Below are 20066 nucleotides of genomic sequence, written 5' to 3'. Positions count from 1 at the left end.
AAAAATCTGAATAGTTATTCAAACATGGAAATTGCAAAATAAGGGTTTTTGTTTGCCAAAAGTTTCACAAGTAATCCATATTATTTATTCGAAAAATGATTGAAAATATCCGTGTAATGCAGATGAGAAATGAAAAATCGGAGTTCAAAAGAAAAAAAAACATTTACGTTGGGATTAATCTTTCATTCTGAAGTAAAACACATTGTAGATGAAAATTTGATCACGGTATATTCATGAAAAATGTGTAAATTAACTGTCACTGTCATCTTTTGTGCAGAAAGTTGAGAGAGAAACAAGAGTAAAGAGGTCATAAACAAAAAAACAAATAGATTAGGTAACAAGATGCCTTTCATTGAGACGAGAATAGACTTTCACTGTGTTCATACAGAGTGTTGAGTGACCAGTAGAATTTAATTGTCAGAGCAGCAAGTATGCGAAGACGTTTTTTTTCCAAAAGTAAATTGAGTGAAATACTGGTAATTGTGAATCATAAAGCATCAGCGTCCAATACATCTTGTATAGAGGCAACGGCAGCTGAAGTTTCGTCATCGAATTGGCTACATTTTTCTAAAGTCACTGGTTCATTACCAATAATCACAAGGTTGCTTTCGTCCTCTTCAGTTGATATAAGTACTTCGTCACCGCCAAGATTTAAATCACTTATATTCATTTCATCGAAAACAACTGGCTCTTCATTGCCAACAAAGCTACTTTCTGCTTGCGGTACCTCAGAAGAGCTCTGCTCAACCTCAACAGGCTGCTTTTCATCAGAGTTTGTATTATGTTTCTTCAAAATGGAGCACAACTCTTGATCAATTTGACGTTTAAGAGACTTAAGGCTTTCGTCTTCATCATCGTGTATAATTGGTGCTCTCATAATTGTTTCATTGTTTTCTGGACTCTTGATGATTCTAACCTCTAAATTTGATTCGTCTATAGTTTCAACTACTTTAGGTGATCCTTTAGGACCTTCATCTGATTTTTTTTGTGCATTTGCCTGGTCGTCTTCATCGTCATCAGAATCATCGGAATAGCTAGAATCGTCGTCAGAAGATGAGGATTCACTTCCACCAGCCTTCTCAACTGTTGGCTTTTCTTGCGTCGTTTCGTTGTTTTTGTTATTGTTGGTATTATTCTCCGAAGATTCTAAAAAGCAAATAAAAGAAATAAAAATGTATATTAAATAATTGAAGTTGTAAACAATAATTTGATTTAACAATAAAAAGTTAATTTAAATTGTCAGACAATAAATATCCCAAGCTATATGTCAATTTTTATACCATTCAAAAGTAAAACCTAACAAGAACAGAGTTACTCAACAGTTACTTTTTATAGAGGCTATAATCACGTGACATTGGGAACGCTTGATATTTAAACGTTATTTAAAAGTTATTGAGATACTAAAGCAAAAAATAAGAATTTTAAGCTTTAAGCCACATAAACAAATTAAAAATCTGAATGGGAACATTTATCTTACCTTGAGAAGGAATGGATGGTTTAGTTGCATCATTTTCGCTCGGCGGTTCCTCATCTGGATCTTTGACCAATTTGACAACATTTGTTAATTTCTTTATGCAATCCGTAATTTTATCCCGCTCCTGCAGTAGTCTTACTTTATCTTCTTTTAAGTTACTGAGTGTAGTGGTAAGATCAGAGTATCGATTTTTACCTTGGGTAATGAGCTTTAAGATATCGTTCCTTCGATTCAATAAGGTCTCTTTAGTTTTGACTGACACATGCGGAAGGTTTGCTTGACTATTGAGGAAATCAGCTTTAGACATCACAATTATTTGCCTTTTTTTACCATCTGATATTTTGCGTTGAATTTCGTCAAGGGTATGTGCTAGGACCTTTGAATTAGAGCTGTTTCTCACAATATTATCATCAAGCTCTACTACGTTGCGGTCATCTTCTTCCTCTTCAGGATCTTCATTGTCTTCTTCCATTTCCTCTATAATAGGTTTTTCCATTTCCGATTTGGTGCCTCTCTCTGCATTAGAGTCGAGATCAAAAACTGGAATAGGTTTCACACCATCGAATGTTAAAAATGTTTCTTTATCACAGCCAGGGCAAGGTACCGTGTTAGTTTTGTTAATTTCATCCACACTGGATACACAAGTTGCATGGAAGTAACATGGACAGTCTTTACAAAACATAATTGCATCTAGGTCAGGGTCGCAAGCCTCACAACAGGAATAACAACTGTGCAAAGTCTTGGCTGTTATTATTTTACTGAGATTAACCAATCTTGAGTTATTAGAAGTATTACTATTGTTTGATGAAGGGATAAATTGGTATGACGATGAGTGTAATTGGTACCTTGATTTGAGTCTTTCAACTAGATTACGACTTCTATCTGGTGCGACTGTCATATTCGTTGAGGGCGAAGATGGATACTGTCTAAAGATGGCTTTATGATGAAAGGAGGATGACGAAGATGATGTTCCAGCTGATTGAGAAGAATTGGAAGTAGTTGGTCTGAGAGATGACCGCAAAGAAGATGATTGAATGGGTACAATAGGCATCTGAGAATTTCTCCTGGCAATACGAGTAAGTGGAGCAGAAGTAGAAGCTGAAGGATGTCTCTCAGCAGCGGCCATTTCCTTACGTTTAGCTCTTTTGGCAGCAACTTCCATGGCATTGATTCGCTTAGCTTCAATAGCAGCATTACTGAATTGTGGATTAGCCGTTGTTCGACGTTTACGTTCACATTTTTTATTTTGAATTTCTTTTAAAGCTTGCTTGGTCACAAGGCCTAGAGCGGCAAAAAAGTCCTCTTTTCTTTTCCATTCGGGGATCATCTCCTCCTCTTTCTTCAATTTCAAATACTGTTCTCGAAGCTGTTGTTGTTGTAATTGTTGCTGACGGAGTAATTGTGCAGTATCAATAGCACTATTGTTGCTGTTATCATGGTTACCAATATACCTTGAACTAGAAGCAGTGTTTGACTTATAACCATCACGGTTATAAGTATAAGATGGCGAATCTCTTTTCATACCTCCACTTGGTCCGGTAGAAGAGGAATAATTATGATGAGGGTGAAGATGTGTATGGCGAAGAAGCGAAGAATTTGACGAGCTGTTGGCGACAGTAGCAAGTCGAGCTCCACCACCAGGAGTTGGTACAACCAAGATTTGTTTATGATGAGAATGTTTTTTAGCTGTGGCTGCTGCAGCAGAAACAGGTACTAATAATTTAGTTTGACCAGAAAGAGTCCGTACTGCTAGGGCAGTACCACTGATACGTCGGGCAGAGGGCCCTTCGTATTTAGCTACAGTCGACATATTAAAATAAAAATCACATAGAGAAAGATAAAGAGAGAGAGAGCAGGAATAAAAAGAAAGGAGAACAGAAACAGAAGGAGAAAGAGAAAGAAAAAAAGAGAGTTAAAGGAAAGAGAGAAAGAAACTCGATAAAGAGATAAAGGACTTTTTGGTGAAATAATAATTGATATAATTTGAAACAATTGTAGCTTATATAGTTGATTGAGATAAATCAATTTGAGAAGAAGATGATGTATACTTTAGTTCTTGTTATAGAACAGTTAGACCAAATTGACTATCAATCTTCGTGTACATTGATAGAAAAGCGATTCAAAACAAACCTAAAGAGAAAGATGAACATTACAAAAAAACACTGGTCAATAATAATTCAAATACCAAGGTAAAGTAACTTAATTGTTAGATAAACTTAAGAGTTAAATGGAGAAATTAATTAACTAAAATCAATCATTCTCAAATCTTGTCCGGTTCTTGAAAAAAAGATTTTGCAAAATCTGACTAAAAAATTTAGCAAGAAAGAGTAAAAAGAAAGGACTGAAAAGGCTAAAAACGATCTCTGTCTACTGACTGTCTAACTCTCTCTTTTTAAATCTTTAACTCGAAATACATTTACTTGGCTAAATAAAAATACTTTCAAGTCAATGAAATGGACACACAAATAGAACGAGAGACATTTATTAAGGTGAAAGATGAAAGTTTACTTACCCAAAAGTGATTTTAATTAATTTAATTGAGTGATCTATTTTGAAACAAAAATCAAGAAAATTATTTGCCGAAAGTTAAAAGAAAGATGAGAAAGTAAGAGAAACAACCACGTGACCTCCAGACTATTCACTTTAACAGAAGATGGCGTACTTTTACTACACTTTACTTTTCGAACTGTTGAGCTTTGAACTTGTTTTCCTTCATCTTGTCTTGACGAAACTACCGGTAGCCTTTGCTGCTTAAGGGTCAGTGAAGATGAAAGTTCAGCCTTCAAATGGTATTGGACAAATGAAAATGTGGTCAAGTTATAACCAACTTTTAATATGTTTACCAAACTTTAAACTTCTTATAGCTTTACCCAGCTTCTTTCTGGGGAAAATGGTGGAAACTGATGACAACCAGAGTCACCAATAGATTCAAATGTGAATCTCTTTAAAAATAAAACGAGAACATTTAATCTTGAATAAACTCTTTAGACTTGAGCCGTTTAAAATTGATTTTTGAACCTTCTCGATACCTAGAGCCTTCAAGTTAAACGGTTATTTTGCCATCTGAAGCTTTTGTTTTTCATTTCATTTCTTTTCTCAGAATTTTCTCATTCTTTTGCGTTTGAAATTCATCTTCTGTTTAACAAACTGGTATCACAATAGATGGCAATAGCGAAAAACGGTAAAAATTTGAATCACTAATAGTGAATCACTTTATTCCTGAGACAAGGTGAAATACGAATAAATACTCTAAATGTGACGATTTATGCAGTTTTAATGTCTAAACATTAAATAAACAATTGATTGATGTGTTAGTATTCATGCATCTCTAAATGATCAAATTGTTAATTAGTTGCTCTTGTTGTTGGATAAAGTTAAACAAATATAATGAAACAAAAGTAGGAACATACAAAAATGTAGGAAACAAGATAAATGCTAATTTAGGCTTACAATTATTTCTTTTTTCTTCAGGTATATCATCAGCGAATGATGATTAACTTTGCTTATTGATCTACCTGTTTACAAAATTGTTCAACTTTTTTAACCAGTAAATGGTAAAGTTTATTATTAAAATCATTTATTCAATCATGTTGAAAACAAGGTTAAGGGGTTAAGGTTAACACATAAAAAATTTAAGGTGAAAACGAGAATAATTCAATTTCTAAACAATGTTCTTCACTTTTCGGCTTCTCTCTGCGCCCGGAGCAGCTTCAAAATGGTTAAACGGTGAAAGTGATCCTTGTTCCCTAAGGGCTCGTTTACAATCAAGTATAGCACTTGATAGCTTCCGGCGTCCAAAGTAAGGTATACCAAGTTCTTCGAGGTCGGCGTCGTTAAAATTTAAGAAAGTATTAAAATCGATATCAGCACGTTGAAAATAATCAATATACTTTGCAAGGCCCAAACGGGTTAAGACCTCCGCTAAATCGAGACTATTACTCGCTGGACTACCATAGCCTGAGCTTATGCTGCCCGATTTACTTCGTGAGGAGGAGGAGATGGGATCAAATAGGTTGCTACTACTGTTAGAACTGTTACTGAATAGTGAAGAACTGGAGGGCATTGAAGAACCAAGAGAGAGGCTTCCAGTGCAAGTTGAAAAGTCAAAACTTTGTTGTTTACGTAAAGTTTTTAATCCGTTTGAAGTTGGGTATTTCGTCGATTCCCAGAATGACGATTGAAGAGACATATCATTGGTTAAAGAGCTATTAGTGAGAAGACTGTTGTTCGGATTGTTAAGCTCATCGGGAGACTCTTCGACTGGTGTCAATTTTTCTGTTGCACGGCAACTATCAAGTCGACTTTTAAGGAGCTCGTGAGGCATTGATTTAGAAAAACCAAATCCTGCCCAAGATGGGGTCGGAGTTCGAGGTTCACTTGCTTTTGGTTTGGCTTCACGAACTGCTTTAGCAGCCAAATATTTACGCTCGTCGTAATCCAATTTTCTAGGCTCTGGCCATGGAAAAGCTGTTGATTTATCAGAGACTGAAAAGTTACCAAAAATGGCAGAAAGACTCCTGTTAGGTGGAGGGGAAAGATCAAGGGGTGATGGAGCTGAAGTTTCACTTCCACTATTGGGTGAATTCATACTGGAAGTCGTAAGACAAGATTGATTCATGGTAGGTGTTGTTGAGGTGGACATCAAGTTATGAGCGGATTGTATACAGCCATTTCCATTCCTATTATCTGAACTATTTTTCAACATATCAATGTTAAAAGATGGAGTATTTGGTTGAGCAGAGATTTGCTGTTGCTGTTGTTGATTGGCTGCTGCTGCAGCAGCAAAATTGGTCAATTGAGTAGCTAGCATGGCTTGTAAAAATCCATTAGGTCCTAACTGTGAAGGAACATTAGTTGAAGCGGCAGCAGCAGCAGCGGCAGCGGCAAAACTTGGAAAATTGCCAACACTTGAGTAATCATTAGATGGCCAGTTAAGAAGCCCGTTAACTTGTCCACCAAGTCCACCATTATTAGGTAAACAACCAGAGGGATTAAGAGCCGATCCAAATCCACCCTTCATTGTCATCATGCTTGTTGGATTAAGGGTACAATGAGGTATAAGTGAAGAAAAAAGTTTGGCCATCATCATAATGGTATGTTTATCACAACAATTAGGAACTTCACTCTCATCTAATTCCAATATTTGCCTTCTAACTTCAAAAAGCATACGTGAATCACGTTCTGCTCCCCGAACAGTCATGCATCTACCAGAATTTTGTTTAGGTTTCTGTTTAATTAGTATGGTAACTTCGTAATCCTTCATCAATTGGGTTATCAAAGCTGCATCCGTCTGTTGGCCTTCTTTCAAGTCAAAAATAAGAACTAGTGGAAGATAGCCCAAAAGTTCTTGCCATGCAAGGACAACAGAATCAAAGCAGGGTCCTTTAATCATAACAGTTGATTTTCTAACTGTTAAGGAACCATGAAGAGTTGTCATCGTAGTATTTTCAACAGCTACTGGATCAGGGAAATTAATAACAACACCCGTAGATTGCATGATAGACCGAATGTTGACATTTCCTCGACCCATAACAAAAGAATGATGTTGAGAAGCGATGTCAATCACCAAGGTGAAAAGTATAGTAGGAGAGTTGTTGGTCATAGGATGGCCACAGAGATATTCAATCAAAACCGCAATACCTTGTTTCATGGCTAACCATTGAGCACGGGTACCTCGAACTGAAATGGATGCATAACTGGCACAAGAAGAACCAAAATTTCCAAAAACATTGCTTTTACCAATTATTCGAATGTTGATAGAGATACCGTAAGTTTGTTGAATTGTTTGAATGGCTGGTGAAGTGTGGTCAAACATTTCCATTTTATTGTAACCAGCGATGGGAAGCTCAAAATGTACGCTCAGCGGTAAGAGTTCCCGGATTCGACATCTAGCTTGCTCTGCACCCAGTGCAGTACCAGCAATGCTAACCTGATTACTTTTGTCAATGGTGTTGGTCCGATTAGAGTCAGGAAAATGAATATGGCAACCAGTTTCATTCATTACTTTTTGAATGGATCGACCACCTTTACCAATAATGTGAGAATGATCGGTATAAGCAACATCCATTTTAAGGGTAACACGATTTTTGCGACTATCCAAGTGATCAAGAATTTTATCCTTGGCATTCAATATATCTTCTTGTGCACCAGTAATACGGATATGTGGATCCTTCTTAGATTTAGTTCCTGGCTTTAATTTCATTGGCCATGTGATAATGGTATTTGTTTCAGCCATGATTTCATTGAAGAACTCTTCTGCAGATCCAAGTTCTTTGTTCTCGCCTGTAAAGCGAAAAAATATATAAAATAAAGGATTATTAAAATTAAACGAAACTAAGATGATTGACATGATTGTATTTACGAAAAAATACAATAAAATGTAGTTTAACTGTAAAAATGAAAGCACAAAGAAACATTGAGGAACATGATCGTTCTGGTTTAAAGGGATCAACAGTAGACCAAATGTATTACCTAAGCGTTCATGAACCATAGTAAATGATTGTGGACACAAAACCATATTTAACACAAATCACATAATCAAAATAAAAACAAATATAAAATGCAAAATGCACATGTGGTTAGCAAGCAGCCAACAATTAAAAAATAAGACGAATAAAGAAGGGGTTAGAAAAAAAGACTTCAACTAAACATGCAATGTGAAACCTTTAAGGGGATTAAAACAGTAATGTTGTTTTTCAATTACTATTGTCGTTTGTTATTGAATAATAATTAAACTGAATTAATTAGCAATTTATTGCTGTTCCACTATTATTTGAAACCAACAGATTTAGGATTGCAAATTAAAAGATACTTCATGTTAAATGGAATAAACTAAATAGAATAAACTCGAGCTGAAGAACAAAGCAAGTTAAGTAAACCAGTGTAAACTTGGTGAAACTATCAAAAGGCTGACACAAAGGTTAGCAAATTTAACATTTTCTTATCAGTGACAATCTTTCAAAGTGTTATACATTTTACTTTCTCGCCTGGTGTTTAATGATTCAAAATCTTACCGTTTATAATCTGTTCAAACTTTTTCCTATCTACTTTAACTCGTTCTTCAAATGAACCACTGGTTGATTCAGATTTAACGTTACTAGCTTCATCGATGGTGTTACTATTTGAATCAATTGATGCTGAATCCATGGAAAATTTTTTAAGGTGAGTCAACACAGACAAGACACGTTTAAGATTCTTTATTTGCTCCACGACAAGCTTACGGAAACCAATAGATCGGGTTTGTTAAGTGCTGATGGAATTGTGTTGAGAACTGATTTGAGAGTCGGTTGTGTTTTAAAAAACTAAAAATTTCTTTTTAATTGACTTTGCTTCCTTCTAGGGTCCCAATTAGTTCTCAATTTTTATGAAGATGATCAAAATAAAGGGATAAACGGAGATTCTTTGGTGATCAATGGTGGTGATTTAAAGATGGTGTGACAGGCAGTTACAAATATAACAAAAAAACAATACAATCCAAAGGGAAATGAAAAAAAAACAACAAAAAGATGGTTTAAAGTAGGAAGAAATGGACCAAACAACAATCAAAGATAAATATTTAAGGTGTAAATTGGAGGAGAAAGGGTAAATTAACAAAAATGATGAAGGTTGGCTGGTGTCGGAATAATTAAGAAATTAAGAGACAACAAATTACTATTGCACAAATGTGGTCAAAATTAGGTATAATAATAGTTTTCGAGTCATAAGCTCCACTTCTTCCTACCATGAGAAACAATTAAGACTTCTGGTCAGGAAATTAAATGGTAGACACTTTTATATATTTAACACACAAAAACTTAGATTAAAGTTAGTTCATCTTAATAATAAATAACTAATCAGTTAACAATGTACAGAGCCCACCTTTTTGATTTACCAGTCTCTTTATTCATTTTTTTTATTCTTTTCTCAATTTTTTTTACCTTTTCTCTTTTTTTCCTGTCCATTGGTAAGGTAAAGATACTTTTCTTATCTCACCAATTTAACTATCTTGGGAATTGGCAAAAATGCCGAACGCAATTGGTATTGTTGAAAGGTTTGCCCTTTACTGAATCCAATCAAATTTGATCAGGGTCAATCAAGGTTTCAACTCAATTATTACAGCATTTACACAGCAACAATGACCAATCCTAATTACAATTTCAATCTTTCTTCTCAATTGAATTTTATTTTCCATTTACGCTTCTCTATCAGCATTTTGTATTTGCAATTTGCCATTGGTTAATCATTAGGTTAGAAAATCTAACAGAGTCATGAGAATTTATTTGTTTTAATAAATTCTCAACGGAAAATTATTAATTATTAGTTAATTCGCAAAAATTGTCTTTTATTGAAATACAAATTTGAAAATTTGGATTTGTAAATGGCGCTTAAATTAAGCTCAACCCATTTGCACAAATTTATCTTCCAAGTTGTAGTTATATATTGATGGTCCCTAAAAGTCAGCTTCCTCTTCCGTTGTTCGGTTTGGTTTTTGCAAGTTTCTTGGTTTGTGTTGATTTAATTTAGTTAATTTAACTACAATCATGGTAAGTTAATTGTCTATATTAATTATGTTTCTCAATTTGCTAACTAATATGTGCTTCTGTCTATTCTAGGGTCGTGTTCGTACCAAAACAATCAAAAAAGCTTCACGTGTTATCATTGAAAAATACTACACTAGATTATCATCGGATTTCCATACTAATAAAAGAATATGTGAGGAAATTGCTTTAATTCCTAGCAAAAAACTTAGGAATAAGATTGCTGGTTTCGTTACACATTTAATTAAACGTATCGAGAAAGGACCAGTCCGAGGAATCAGTATCAAGCTTCAAGAAGAAGAAAGAGAACGTCGTGACAATTATGTACCTGAAGTCTCTGAAATTGATTTAGATGTTATTGAAGCTGACCCAGATACTATGGAAATGTTAAAGATGATGAGTATGGATACTATTCCAAGACTTCAACAAACTAACCTTACTGTGTACAAAGGTTAATATAAATAATAATAATAATAACTACAATAACAACTGTACCGTCTAATATGGACATATACTTTTTTTGTGTCTTTAAGATTCATCTTGATTAAAACTTTTGGACTTGAAACAAGACTTTTTAATCAATTAATTTTTCTGTTTGATTCGCGTAGCAAATTTATACCGTTTTATATGTGCTTAAAGCTTAAAACAACAGTTTTATTTAACTGGTTAGTATTCATAAGCTTCTTGCGAACAAAATACTTTGTCGTTCAGATAATAGATACAGAAGTTATTAATTTTAACATATTTAAATTGAATTTGATTTAAATTTAGAAATTAACCTGAACCATTTTGGTTTGCCAATAATGATCAGTACAATTTGGAAAATTGATTTAAATTAGTAAATGAAATATAATTTGTTTTCCATGCTAAAATGATGGCGGTTAAATTCATTTGGTATAATATACTCTGTAGTAGAGAGTCTTGGATCTCCAAAGTGAATATGAATTGTCAAATTTAAGGTGATATGCACCTTTCCCGGGATAAGAGTGACTTCCAGCATAAACTTCATCATGACAATCTCTGCGATAGATAGGTACAATCATGGAAGTAGGGAATTCATCAGAATTAATGCACTTAGAATGAGAACCTTTTTCAGGGTCCGTCGAAACATTATCTCCCATTGCAGGTCCAATAATTTCATCTTCATCTTCTTCATCCTCATCTTCTGATTCAGAAATGTGAACAGAAACTTGAGTCCCAGGATTTTTGGTCCATTCAAAAAATAAACCAAACCCAATATCATAAGTGTCTGTTGCAAACTCCCAGAATATACATGTTCCATCTGGATGTGTTGGAACGCGAACGGTTACAATTTCCCCATGTCCAACTTTAATAATACCATCTCCATTAATTTGACGAATAGCTTCTTTAAAACCTTTAATATCTTTATTTGTCCACATTTGAGGTGATTCAATAGAATCATAATCTTCTGGACCACTAACATCATCATCATCGTCATCAAATGCATCATCACCATTTTTAGCTTTCTCGATCTTATTATTGTCACTTGATTGGTTTTGATTAAATTCTTGAGACGAATGATGATCTGCACTTTGTTCGTCTATTGTACTAATCATAGTTGTCGATCTGTCACCAGACACCTCTTGAAAAGTACTATGAGATAAGCTATTTGTTTTTATAGTATTGGACGAAGCTGAATATGCTGATGTAGTAGATGATGGTGATGAATGAAATCCACTAGACGACGAGGTTGACAAGATTCCTGATTGCGAAGAAGACGTGGAAGGCGAATTAGCGGTATAACCAGTTGTTGACTGATAAGAAGAGAGAGAATCTTCTTTAGACAACAAAGGAGATTCAAAATTTTGTGATAAAGGAGGAGAGGAGGTTGATGATCGACCGTTCATCAAATCACTTATTAATCTCTGTTGGACTATTTGTTGCATATATTGCTCGTAGTGTTGCTCTTGAAGTTTGTTAATTAAAATATCTTGTTGCTCTAGATCGTTAGGATACTGTTTCTCAGCATAATCTTTAAACTGTTCATATGTTTGCTTTTTAAGAGCTTCTTTTATGGCACGTCTGAAATGAAAGAAAAGAATTATTTGTTAGAATTATTTGAAGAAAAATTATTTCAGTGGAAAACGAATGATTTCAAAGCAAAGATGGCGACTAGCATTTTCCACCAGTAAGTAATACAAACTCAACATTACAGCAACAATCAAAAAAATTACTGTTCAAAGCTTTGACGAGGTGAAACAATGGTTTTTGATGTATTTTCAATAAATGAAAAACGATATTTAAAGGTGAAACTGTAATTTCTAATTAAAGAGGAGTAAATATGTTAAATCTTTGTCCAGCTACAACTTGTTAAAACATTAAGAGATGGATGAGAAAAGATGCGAAATCATCTTTCAGATGGATAAACAAGATTAATCCATCGAATCGACAGACTCAGTTTGCTGACTGAAACTGTTCTCGAATGAACTGAGTCCGCGTAGAATTGAGAGTTCCTTAATACATGTCAACGGAGATAATGCATGTAAATCATTCCAGAAACTTTTATGACAAAAAAGTAATAAATGAACCGGTGTTAAAATTTTAATGCAATGAAAAAACTAGAATTGAACTATAATTTGATTATTTCACAATTTCATTTAGAATGGAGTATTTATGAACTGAAGAAATAAACTTGAGGTGAATAAACTTATGCTATAATGATCATTAAACAAAAAAACTTGGTAATGGAGCGAAAAACTTTCAAGTCGATAATGTGGTGGATGATGAATTCCTATTGTATTAGCCTCCAGGTAAATTAAAGGAGCATAAATAAGGGGAAAACTCAGCACAGCGAAAATCAAAATAGCAAAAGTCGTTTGAGTAAAGCTCATCTAAGCTATCTCTCATTTCGTTCTTAAAAATATTTTTTGAATTTCGCTGTTCTTATGCTCTTTCAAATGTGTTTAGCTATTCTGAATCCAAACCAAAAATAACGATGAAAATAAATTACGGATTCTACTAATGATCTTTTAACTAACTTTGAGTGATTTCCTGTGAATTTGCTAATTGACAGTCAAAAGAACTTAGCATTTCGCCTGGTGTTATGCAAGTTATGACCGGTTAATGGATGAAATCAAAATTAAAGTACCTTTGCTCTTCCTGTAAAAAATATTCCTCTGGACGTTTGACTTCGGATTCTTCTTGTTTGATTTTTTCCTCCTCTTCTTTTTGCTTCTTAATTTTTTCTTCTTCCTCTTCTTTTATCCGTTGTTTTTCCCTTTCTTCCTTTTCTCGTTTATGCGCTTCGATGTAAGGTTTAAAAGATGGACATGATGTATTAAGAAGTTGTATAAAACTGCTCATTCCTTTTTCTTTGCTCATATCCTTTAGGTCTGTCCAAGCTTGTCTGTAAAAGAAATAAGATTATCCAAAAAAATGAGAAAAAATATAGATGAAAAACATGTTGTAAAACATAGAATACTGTAAGAGAAATTTTCATTTTTTTCTGTCAAAAACTAGTCAACTGTCAAACTTTCAATTTTATGAAGACCGGTTGGTTGGAGGATTATTCCAACTTATCACGATAAAATTATAATGCAATCTTTAGCTACGGAGAAGATACGTAAGCTAAACTTGATAACAGAAAGGTTATATGTTATTGAGAAATAGAAACTTGCCATGAACAATAAAGAAAAGGTGTTTGAAAATATTTTGATTGAAATGACGGGAATGGAAAAAATCACGTTAAAATTGATCAGAATATTGGTTAAAATGCTGGCATTGCAAGGGAAAATAGAAACACATTGTTGAAACATATGCGATAAATATTAAAGCTAACTGTCTATTCATCACTATTAGCTGATAATCAGATTGAATATCACTAAACTACATTAATAAATGCGATTTTTTCATAGATCCTTTTCTTGGAGTAGCTGTAGATCCTAGACAATTGTTCTGTGATTGCGGATGAGATAAGATGATTTAGAAATGATTTCCAGGTTGATATTAACTTACCTTCGATCTCTTCCAACAAAATCAAGGGCTCCTAATGGTGAAGCCTTAGACACATCAAAAGGTCCATGTTTAACCAGCAAAACCAGAGCTAAAAATTGATTACGTTCATCATATGATGGGTGAAGAACCTTACCCTCATTTTCTGTCAAAACATTGGAGAAATGAAAGAGAATATTGTAAATTAAAGAGCTCAACAACACTCATCTAGTAACAGTTAAGGTCAAGTGTGAATCAAATGAGTAAATCATTAGATTGAAACTTAAAACAACCTACCTTTAAAAAATTTGGTTGCTGCTTTGAACAGTTGATCCAAAGGAAAACCCCAATTGTTTATCCATTCATCAGTAGGTTTATCTGATTCCAAGTCATTGGATAACTGTGAAGATGGTGCACTTTCTTTGGAGACGTTAGATGTCATTCTACTATTAAATTACAATCAATCACAAATAAATAAATCCATTTAAATAAATAAAAATATGAGATTGTTCAGGATCATGATGTGTTTATTTTTAATACACAGCTAATTTTTGGTTTTGGTGAGAAAAAGTGACGATATGATAGACAGTGGCTCCATCCATCTGTCAAATAATAGGGATGTAAGTTTAAATGGTTTCGTCTTCTAACTTGAGAACCGGCTTTCAATTTGATTAACTATGCTAATTGAATTATTACTTAATTAGCTTCCACAGCAATTTTAATACATAATTTAACGATTCATTCCGTTTATTTTGAAGAAACTCTTAAATTGATGATAAAACTGAATTTTATTTTGCAAATCTCAAAACTAAAGTTAGCAGGAAAATCTGAGAAAATTAAAAATTGCAATAAATTTTTAAATTTTTATAGTAAAGCAATTTAGGAAATTCACTTTGGTTCTTTAATTTCCCTAAATGATTTAACTAATAAAGTAATTTCCAAAATGCTGTATACCCTTAATTGTTCTTGACTTTCAAATCGATGAAATGAAGCCTTTCAGATCTGATCAGAAACAATTAACTTGCAAATTCACTCTCAATTTCATATTTTTACAAATTATTGAAAGCTGTTGAAAGTAGTTTTCCTTCATGAATGTTTCCTGAAAGCTTCTTTAGTATCATTACAAAGTTCATCGGCAATACAGTAGTTAGTAGTAAGGTTTATATTGTAATGTTGATCCGATGAAATTTAAAATCCGAAAAAAACAAATTCAAGAGAAACAAATGCAAGTTTCAAATGTATAATAATAGCCCTGACAATAGTCAAATATGACTGAGTGGCTCTGACTTGACTTATGGCATACTAAGCTTGACCAGCGTTACATCATGTTTTAAAAATTCAAATAAATATAATTTAAGTAGCAAAATTAAAATATCTGGGATGATCAGTCTAGTTTGACCAAAGTCAAGGCAAACATTCTGGGTTTGACCATCCAAAGCTAGTGCGCCCAAAAGGTTATCCTGGGTCCAGTCAAGTGTTCCTGGATGTTCGCTAGAATACCTTCAAGACATTTAGAGAGCTCACTGTATTTCTGGGTACTTTTTTGCAATAAAACACGAATGAGTGAAAATTGTCAGCACTGGGTTCACCTATTTTACGGTATGGCCCACACCGCAGATCTTAATGAAATTTGACTCATAGCATCCTCAAGGGTCGAATGTCCCAGATCCAAATTTTCATCTTCGGCAGATGAAGTTTATTTGTCTAATGACCTGCAATACGAGAGCTCGAAATTTCCCACTGCGTATATGCAAAACCGAGTATTTAAATGTTAATAAATTAATAAATTCAAAATACAGTTAAATTTAGGTAGTTAATCATAATTGGATTGAAAATAATTAAAATTATGAAAAAACTGAACTGAATAAGTTCCATCATATTGGTACTTGCTGTTAGACTATGAAAATAATCTGTGATTCTGTTAACTTAACCCTGCACTAACTATAGTTGATTTGATTTGATTTAAACAAGCTTGTATCATTGATGAATGATTTGAACTAAAACTTGTTAAACTGTGAAGAGATGAAAGAGGAAACAATCTTGAGCACTTTTTGACTTTAAGGATGCGCAGAAAGACGGTTAAGGGCAATGAACCAGTGTAAAAAGGTTATTAACATTAATCGTGCTCAGTTGACCGTGAAATTTAGGTCACATAAAGTCATTCAAGGTCATGTTAGGCTTGTTCAAGGACACTTTTCATCCCTTCCAAGACTTATTTTACCAGTTTCCCAACCTTTTCTTCACTTCCATTAAGGTTAGGTCAACTTTCACTCTCTTTATAAACTTGCATTTGGGTTCTCACCGGTAACAAAAAGATGCCTCATCTTTATAAGCACACACTAAATGCATACATTATATCATATATAAATGTATACTATTATACCGTCTATTATTTGGGGATGAATAAACGCTTTCACTCGAATCAATTGAAAATCGAAACACAATGATGGGCAACTTTTCATTGTATTTTAAGTGTCACTTCCCTCACTCTAACCAAATGAAATATTGTAATGTTTTATTTGATTATAAATTGCACATAACTAATGTTTAAAAATTGGATAATTGAATGGCTAATTGGCAACGAGCTAGAATGGTAAATTAAATTAAAGGTTGACTTTTTTAGCCAAATTTACATTCTTTATTGAAAAATAAACAGCACTCAAAGTTATCGATCAAGAGATCACAGTCAATTTTTTTTTTGAAAAATCGCAAAAATCATGTAAGAATCATGATTCAACAATTAAATGCCAAGTTTGACGAATTTTCATGATGAATTATTTTTCAATCTACTCTGTAGAAGATTTCATTATTCAGAAACGGCAGCTTTGCTTGAGCTGAATGTTTTACAATGTTTTGTTAGCCAAACCAAAATTTAGAACTATTGGTTTCTGATTGAGACAGTGGAAGCCTTCAAATTGGGGAAAAATTCTGCAAGAGAGGAGTCAAATTATTATAACAATTATTTTAACATGAAATATAAAGTGATTGAATTTCTCTGGATGGATGGCAATAATTCAGCTGGCATATCTTTTCTATTCATAACTGAATGAGGTATCTTTCGTTTGATAAAGCCAACATAAATGGGCTGTATGAAATGATGAAAGATAGTCACTAGAAATTAAGATTTTTCGGATTGATTAGCCACCACAAGGGTTTGCTCATTTGACTGATCTACTGGCGATGGACTGGTTTGTTCATGACTAATATCTGTAGTTGGATGTGATTCCTCTGATGGATTGCGTTAATTTATTGAAGTTCCTTTCAAATTGCTATTTTACGCATTTACTTGACAAAATATTCGTGGATCAAAAGTAAAGGTTTGTTACTGTGTAATGCAGTAAGAAATTTAGTTAAACAGAACTCTTAGTTTAAGCTTCAAGCGTATATAAAACAGTATAATTTTGCTAACGTGAATCAACAGAAATATAAATTGATTGAAGTCCAAAAGTTTTAATCAAGATGAATCTTAAAGACACAAAAAAAGTATAAGTCCATATTTAGACGGTACAGTTGTTATTGTAGTTATTATTATCATTATTTATATTAACCTTTGAACACAGTAAGGTTAGTTTGTTGAAGTCTTGGAATAGTATCCATACTCATCATCTTTAACATCTCCATAGTATCTGGGTCAGCTTCAATAACATCTAAATCAATTTCAGAGACTTCAGGTACATAGTTGTCACGACGTTCTCTTTCTTCTTCTTGAAGCTTGATACTGATTCCTCGGACTGGTCCTTTCTCGATACGTTTAATTAAATGTGTAACGAAACCAGCAATCTTATTCCTAAGTTTTTTGCTAGGAATTAAAGCAATTTCTTCACATATTCTTTTATTGGTATGGAAATCCGATGATAATCTAGTGTAGTATTTTTCAATGATAACACGTGAAGCTTTTTTGATTGTTTTGGTACGAACACGACCCTAGAATAGACAGAATAACAAAATAGTTAGTCAATGGTTAACTCACATGAGAAAAACTACTAAAATAAACAAATAACTCACCATGATTGTTGTCAAATTAAGTCACAATTTAAATAAATAATTAAAATACACCAAGATTGCAGACTTCCGAAAGGAATTGAGGGACCATTAGTATATAAACTTTTGTTTATAATTCAGTAAATTTTTTATTTTGCTGTAATTTTTATTTATTAGGAGTTTTATAATACAATCAAATTCAATCTAGTTCAATTCAATTCAAATTCACACTGTGAACTCGATTTTTGTTTGAAATTTTCGTGTGTAGAATAAGGCAGAACAAAATTATGTTTATTTGCTGTGAATATTTATTAACGTTTCTCGATTTTTAACAATTAAGCTTCCTATTTAAGTAATAAACATGTGAGCCCCTAACAGAATGAAAATGTCTACATTACGTTTAATATTTTTCTGTAATTCAGAGAAAATATTGGCCTTTTGCATCTTATTTTGTCTTATTTTATCAAGCATTTTTGCATTTGGAACAATTAGCATGCTGTAAATCCTCCATCAATTGGTAAAGTAATTCCGTTGACCATTGCTGATCTGTCACTGAGAAGATAAACAATTGCATCAACCACATCATCTACTGCCGCAAATCTTCCTAAAGGTATTTTACTTGTCATCCATTCACGTTTAGCAGGATCAGACCAACCTAATTTACCCATATCAGTTTCAACAACAGTAGGATTGATAGAGTTGCATCTTATGTTTGAAGGTCCCAATTCTAATGCGGTAACTCGAGTGATTTGATCAACAGCTCCTTTGGATGCACCATAAACAAGGTGATCTGGTAAAGCAACAATTCCAGCTTGACTTGATACATTAACAATTGACCCAGGTTTACCAGCAGCAACCAATTTTCTAGTAACTTCTTGTGTTACATTGATAACTGATTTCACGTTAATATCAAATAGTCTGTTAAAAATAAAACAGCACAATATTACACCAATTATTTCTAGTCATTTTTAAATAATAAAAGTTAAATTAACTTACGTATTACAGAGTTGCTCATCAATTTGACCGATCGGGACAGAAGCTCCATAACCAGCATTGTTTACAAGAAGGTCGATTGTTTCCAGAGCTGAAACAGCCTTTCGAGTTTCCTCCCAATTAGCAAGATCACATTGTACAATTTCAATCTCAGGTAGCTATGTTTAAATATAAATTAATTAGTTATAATCGTTGTAAAATCACTGTTATAAAAATTACCTCTTCTTTGAGCGAATCGAGGTTCTCTTTGGTTTTACTCAAGGCTACAACAGCTGCTCCAAGCTGGACGAGTCTTTTAGCAGTGGCGCGACCGATGCCTAAACAAAAATGAAATTTAAATAATTATTTAAATATAAATAGAAATTAAATCAAACAATTAACAAAAAATGGTAACTTGCCTCTTCCTGCTCCAGTAACAAGAGCACGCTTCCCTTTGAATGAGATATCCATAATGAAAATGTGTGATTTGTTTGAATCGCTGAAGCTTTATTTAAAAGATCTCGCAATAAGTTTCACCTTGAGTATGATTTAAATCATGATAGATTAACTATGTAACTGTGAGCTCACTTGATCATCCTTGCCTCTTAGATTTTGAAACTTGATTTAGTAATTAAAAGCTCAAATGAGACTATGATATCATTTCACGTGTTCATTTCAACCTGTTCAATAAAGAAATCACCGAAGAAAAGCTTTATCAATTGATACGTAATTCAGAGGCATATTGCTTGGATACTCAACTTATCTGTGAAAAGTAAACTTTTACAATTCCTTTCTATTTTTGAAAAATTAAGATCCTTGAAAATGACACAAATCAACTTGAACAACTCTTAATTGAATGAATATTGCAACTGCTTAGTAAGAGTGTTTATTATTATCAGAGCATTAAATGAATTGACTTAATTGAGGAAAACAAAGAGGGACTCGGCATTATTCCATTTTATCAGGTGAGTTACTTTTCAGGATAAGCAATGACAATTTAGTGTCTGATCCAATATTGAAATAAATCTCTTGCTCATATCAAATTTTAATTATAGCCTTCAAGTCAATTCAGGAACTTTTAGACGACCCAATATGAAAGTTAAATATGTGCATCGATAATCATAGATTAACCAAAGAAGTTGAAGCCTTGAAGCTTTAGAGATACGTCATTC

General features: G+C 33.3%; 5 protein-coding genes across 5 annotated transcripts; 1 reads left to right on the top strand and 4 right to left on the bottom strand.

Annotated features, from left to right (window-relative positions):
* Positions 1-62: 62 nt before the first annotated feature.
* On the bottom strand, positions 63-4488 carry LOC107367510 (uncharacterized). The gene is made up of 3 exons (XM_015935212.3): positions 3987-4488; positions 1478-3604; positions 63-1146 (listed from the first exon to the last, which is right to left on the bottom strand). The coding sequence occupies exons 2-3, from the start codon at positions 3282-3284 to the stop codon at positions 488-490; spliced, it is 2466 nt and encodes an 821-aa protein (XP_015790698.1). The 5' UTR covers positions 3285-3604; positions 3987-4488; the 3' UTR covers positions 63-487.
* A 242-nt stretch (positions 4489-4730) lies between these two features.
* LOC107367562 (protein bicaudal C homolog 1-A) lies at positions 4731-14450 on the bottom strand. Its single transcript, XM_015935275.3, has 6 exons — positions 14239-14450; positions 13966-14107; positions 13100-13357; positions 10881-12033; positions 8488-8713; positions 4731-7756 (listed from the first exon to the last, which is right to left on the bottom strand). The coding sequence occupies exons 1-6, from the start codon at positions 14381-14383 to the stop codon at positions 5136-5138; spliced, it is 4545 nt and encodes a 1514-aa protein (XP_015790761.2). The 5' UTR covers positions 14384-14450; the 3' UTR covers positions 4731-5135.
* On the top strand, positions 9915-10558 carry LOC107367564 (small ribosomal subunit protein eS17). The gene is made up of 2 exons (XM_015935276.3): positions 9915-9996; positions 10066-10558. Exons 1-2 carry the CDS (start codon positions 9994-9996, stop codon positions 10444-10446), a joined length of 384 nt encoding a protein of 127 aa, XP_015790762.1. The 5' UTR covers positions 9915-9993; the 3' UTR covers positions 10447-10558.
* Positions 14451-17375: 2925 nt separating the features above from the next.
* Positions 17376-18004, bottom strand: LOC107367583 (small ribosomal subunit protein eS17). Its single transcript, XM_015935314.3, has 2 exons — positions 17947-18004; positions 17376-17865 (listed from the first exon to the last, which is right to left on the bottom strand). The coding sequence occupies exons 1-2, from the start codon at positions 17947-17949 to the stop codon at positions 17485-17487; spliced, it is 384 nt and encodes a 127-aa protein (XP_015790800.1). The 5' UTR covers positions 17950-18004; the 3' UTR covers positions 17376-17484.
* Positions 18005-18207: 203 nt separating this feature from the next.
* On the bottom strand, positions 18208-19367 carry LOC107367582 (L-xylulose reductase-like). Its single transcript, XM_015935313.3, has 4 exons — positions 19314-19367; positions 19135-19232; positions 18919-19073; positions 18208-18840 (listed from the first exon to the last, which is right to left on the bottom strand). The coding sequence occupies exons 1-4, from the start codon at positions 19363-19365 to the stop codon at positions 18411-18413; spliced, it is 735 nt and encodes a 244-aa protein (XP_015790799.1). The 5' UTR covers positions 19366-19367; the 3' UTR covers positions 18208-18410.
* Between the last annotated feature and the right edge of the window lie 699 nt (positions 19368-20066).

Source organism: Tetranychus urticae, chromosome 2 (genome assembly GCF_039701765.1).
Source record: "Tetranychus urticae isolate SD_2017Ah chromosome 2, NJAU_TeUrti_SD_1.0, whole genome shotgun sequence".
NCBI lineage: Eukaryota > Metazoa > Arthropoda > Arachnida > Trombidiformes > Tetranychidae > Tetranychus > Tetranychus urticae.
The sequence above is the reverse complement of the archived record's forward strand: the minus strand, read 5'-3'. Positions and strand labels throughout refer to the sequence as shown.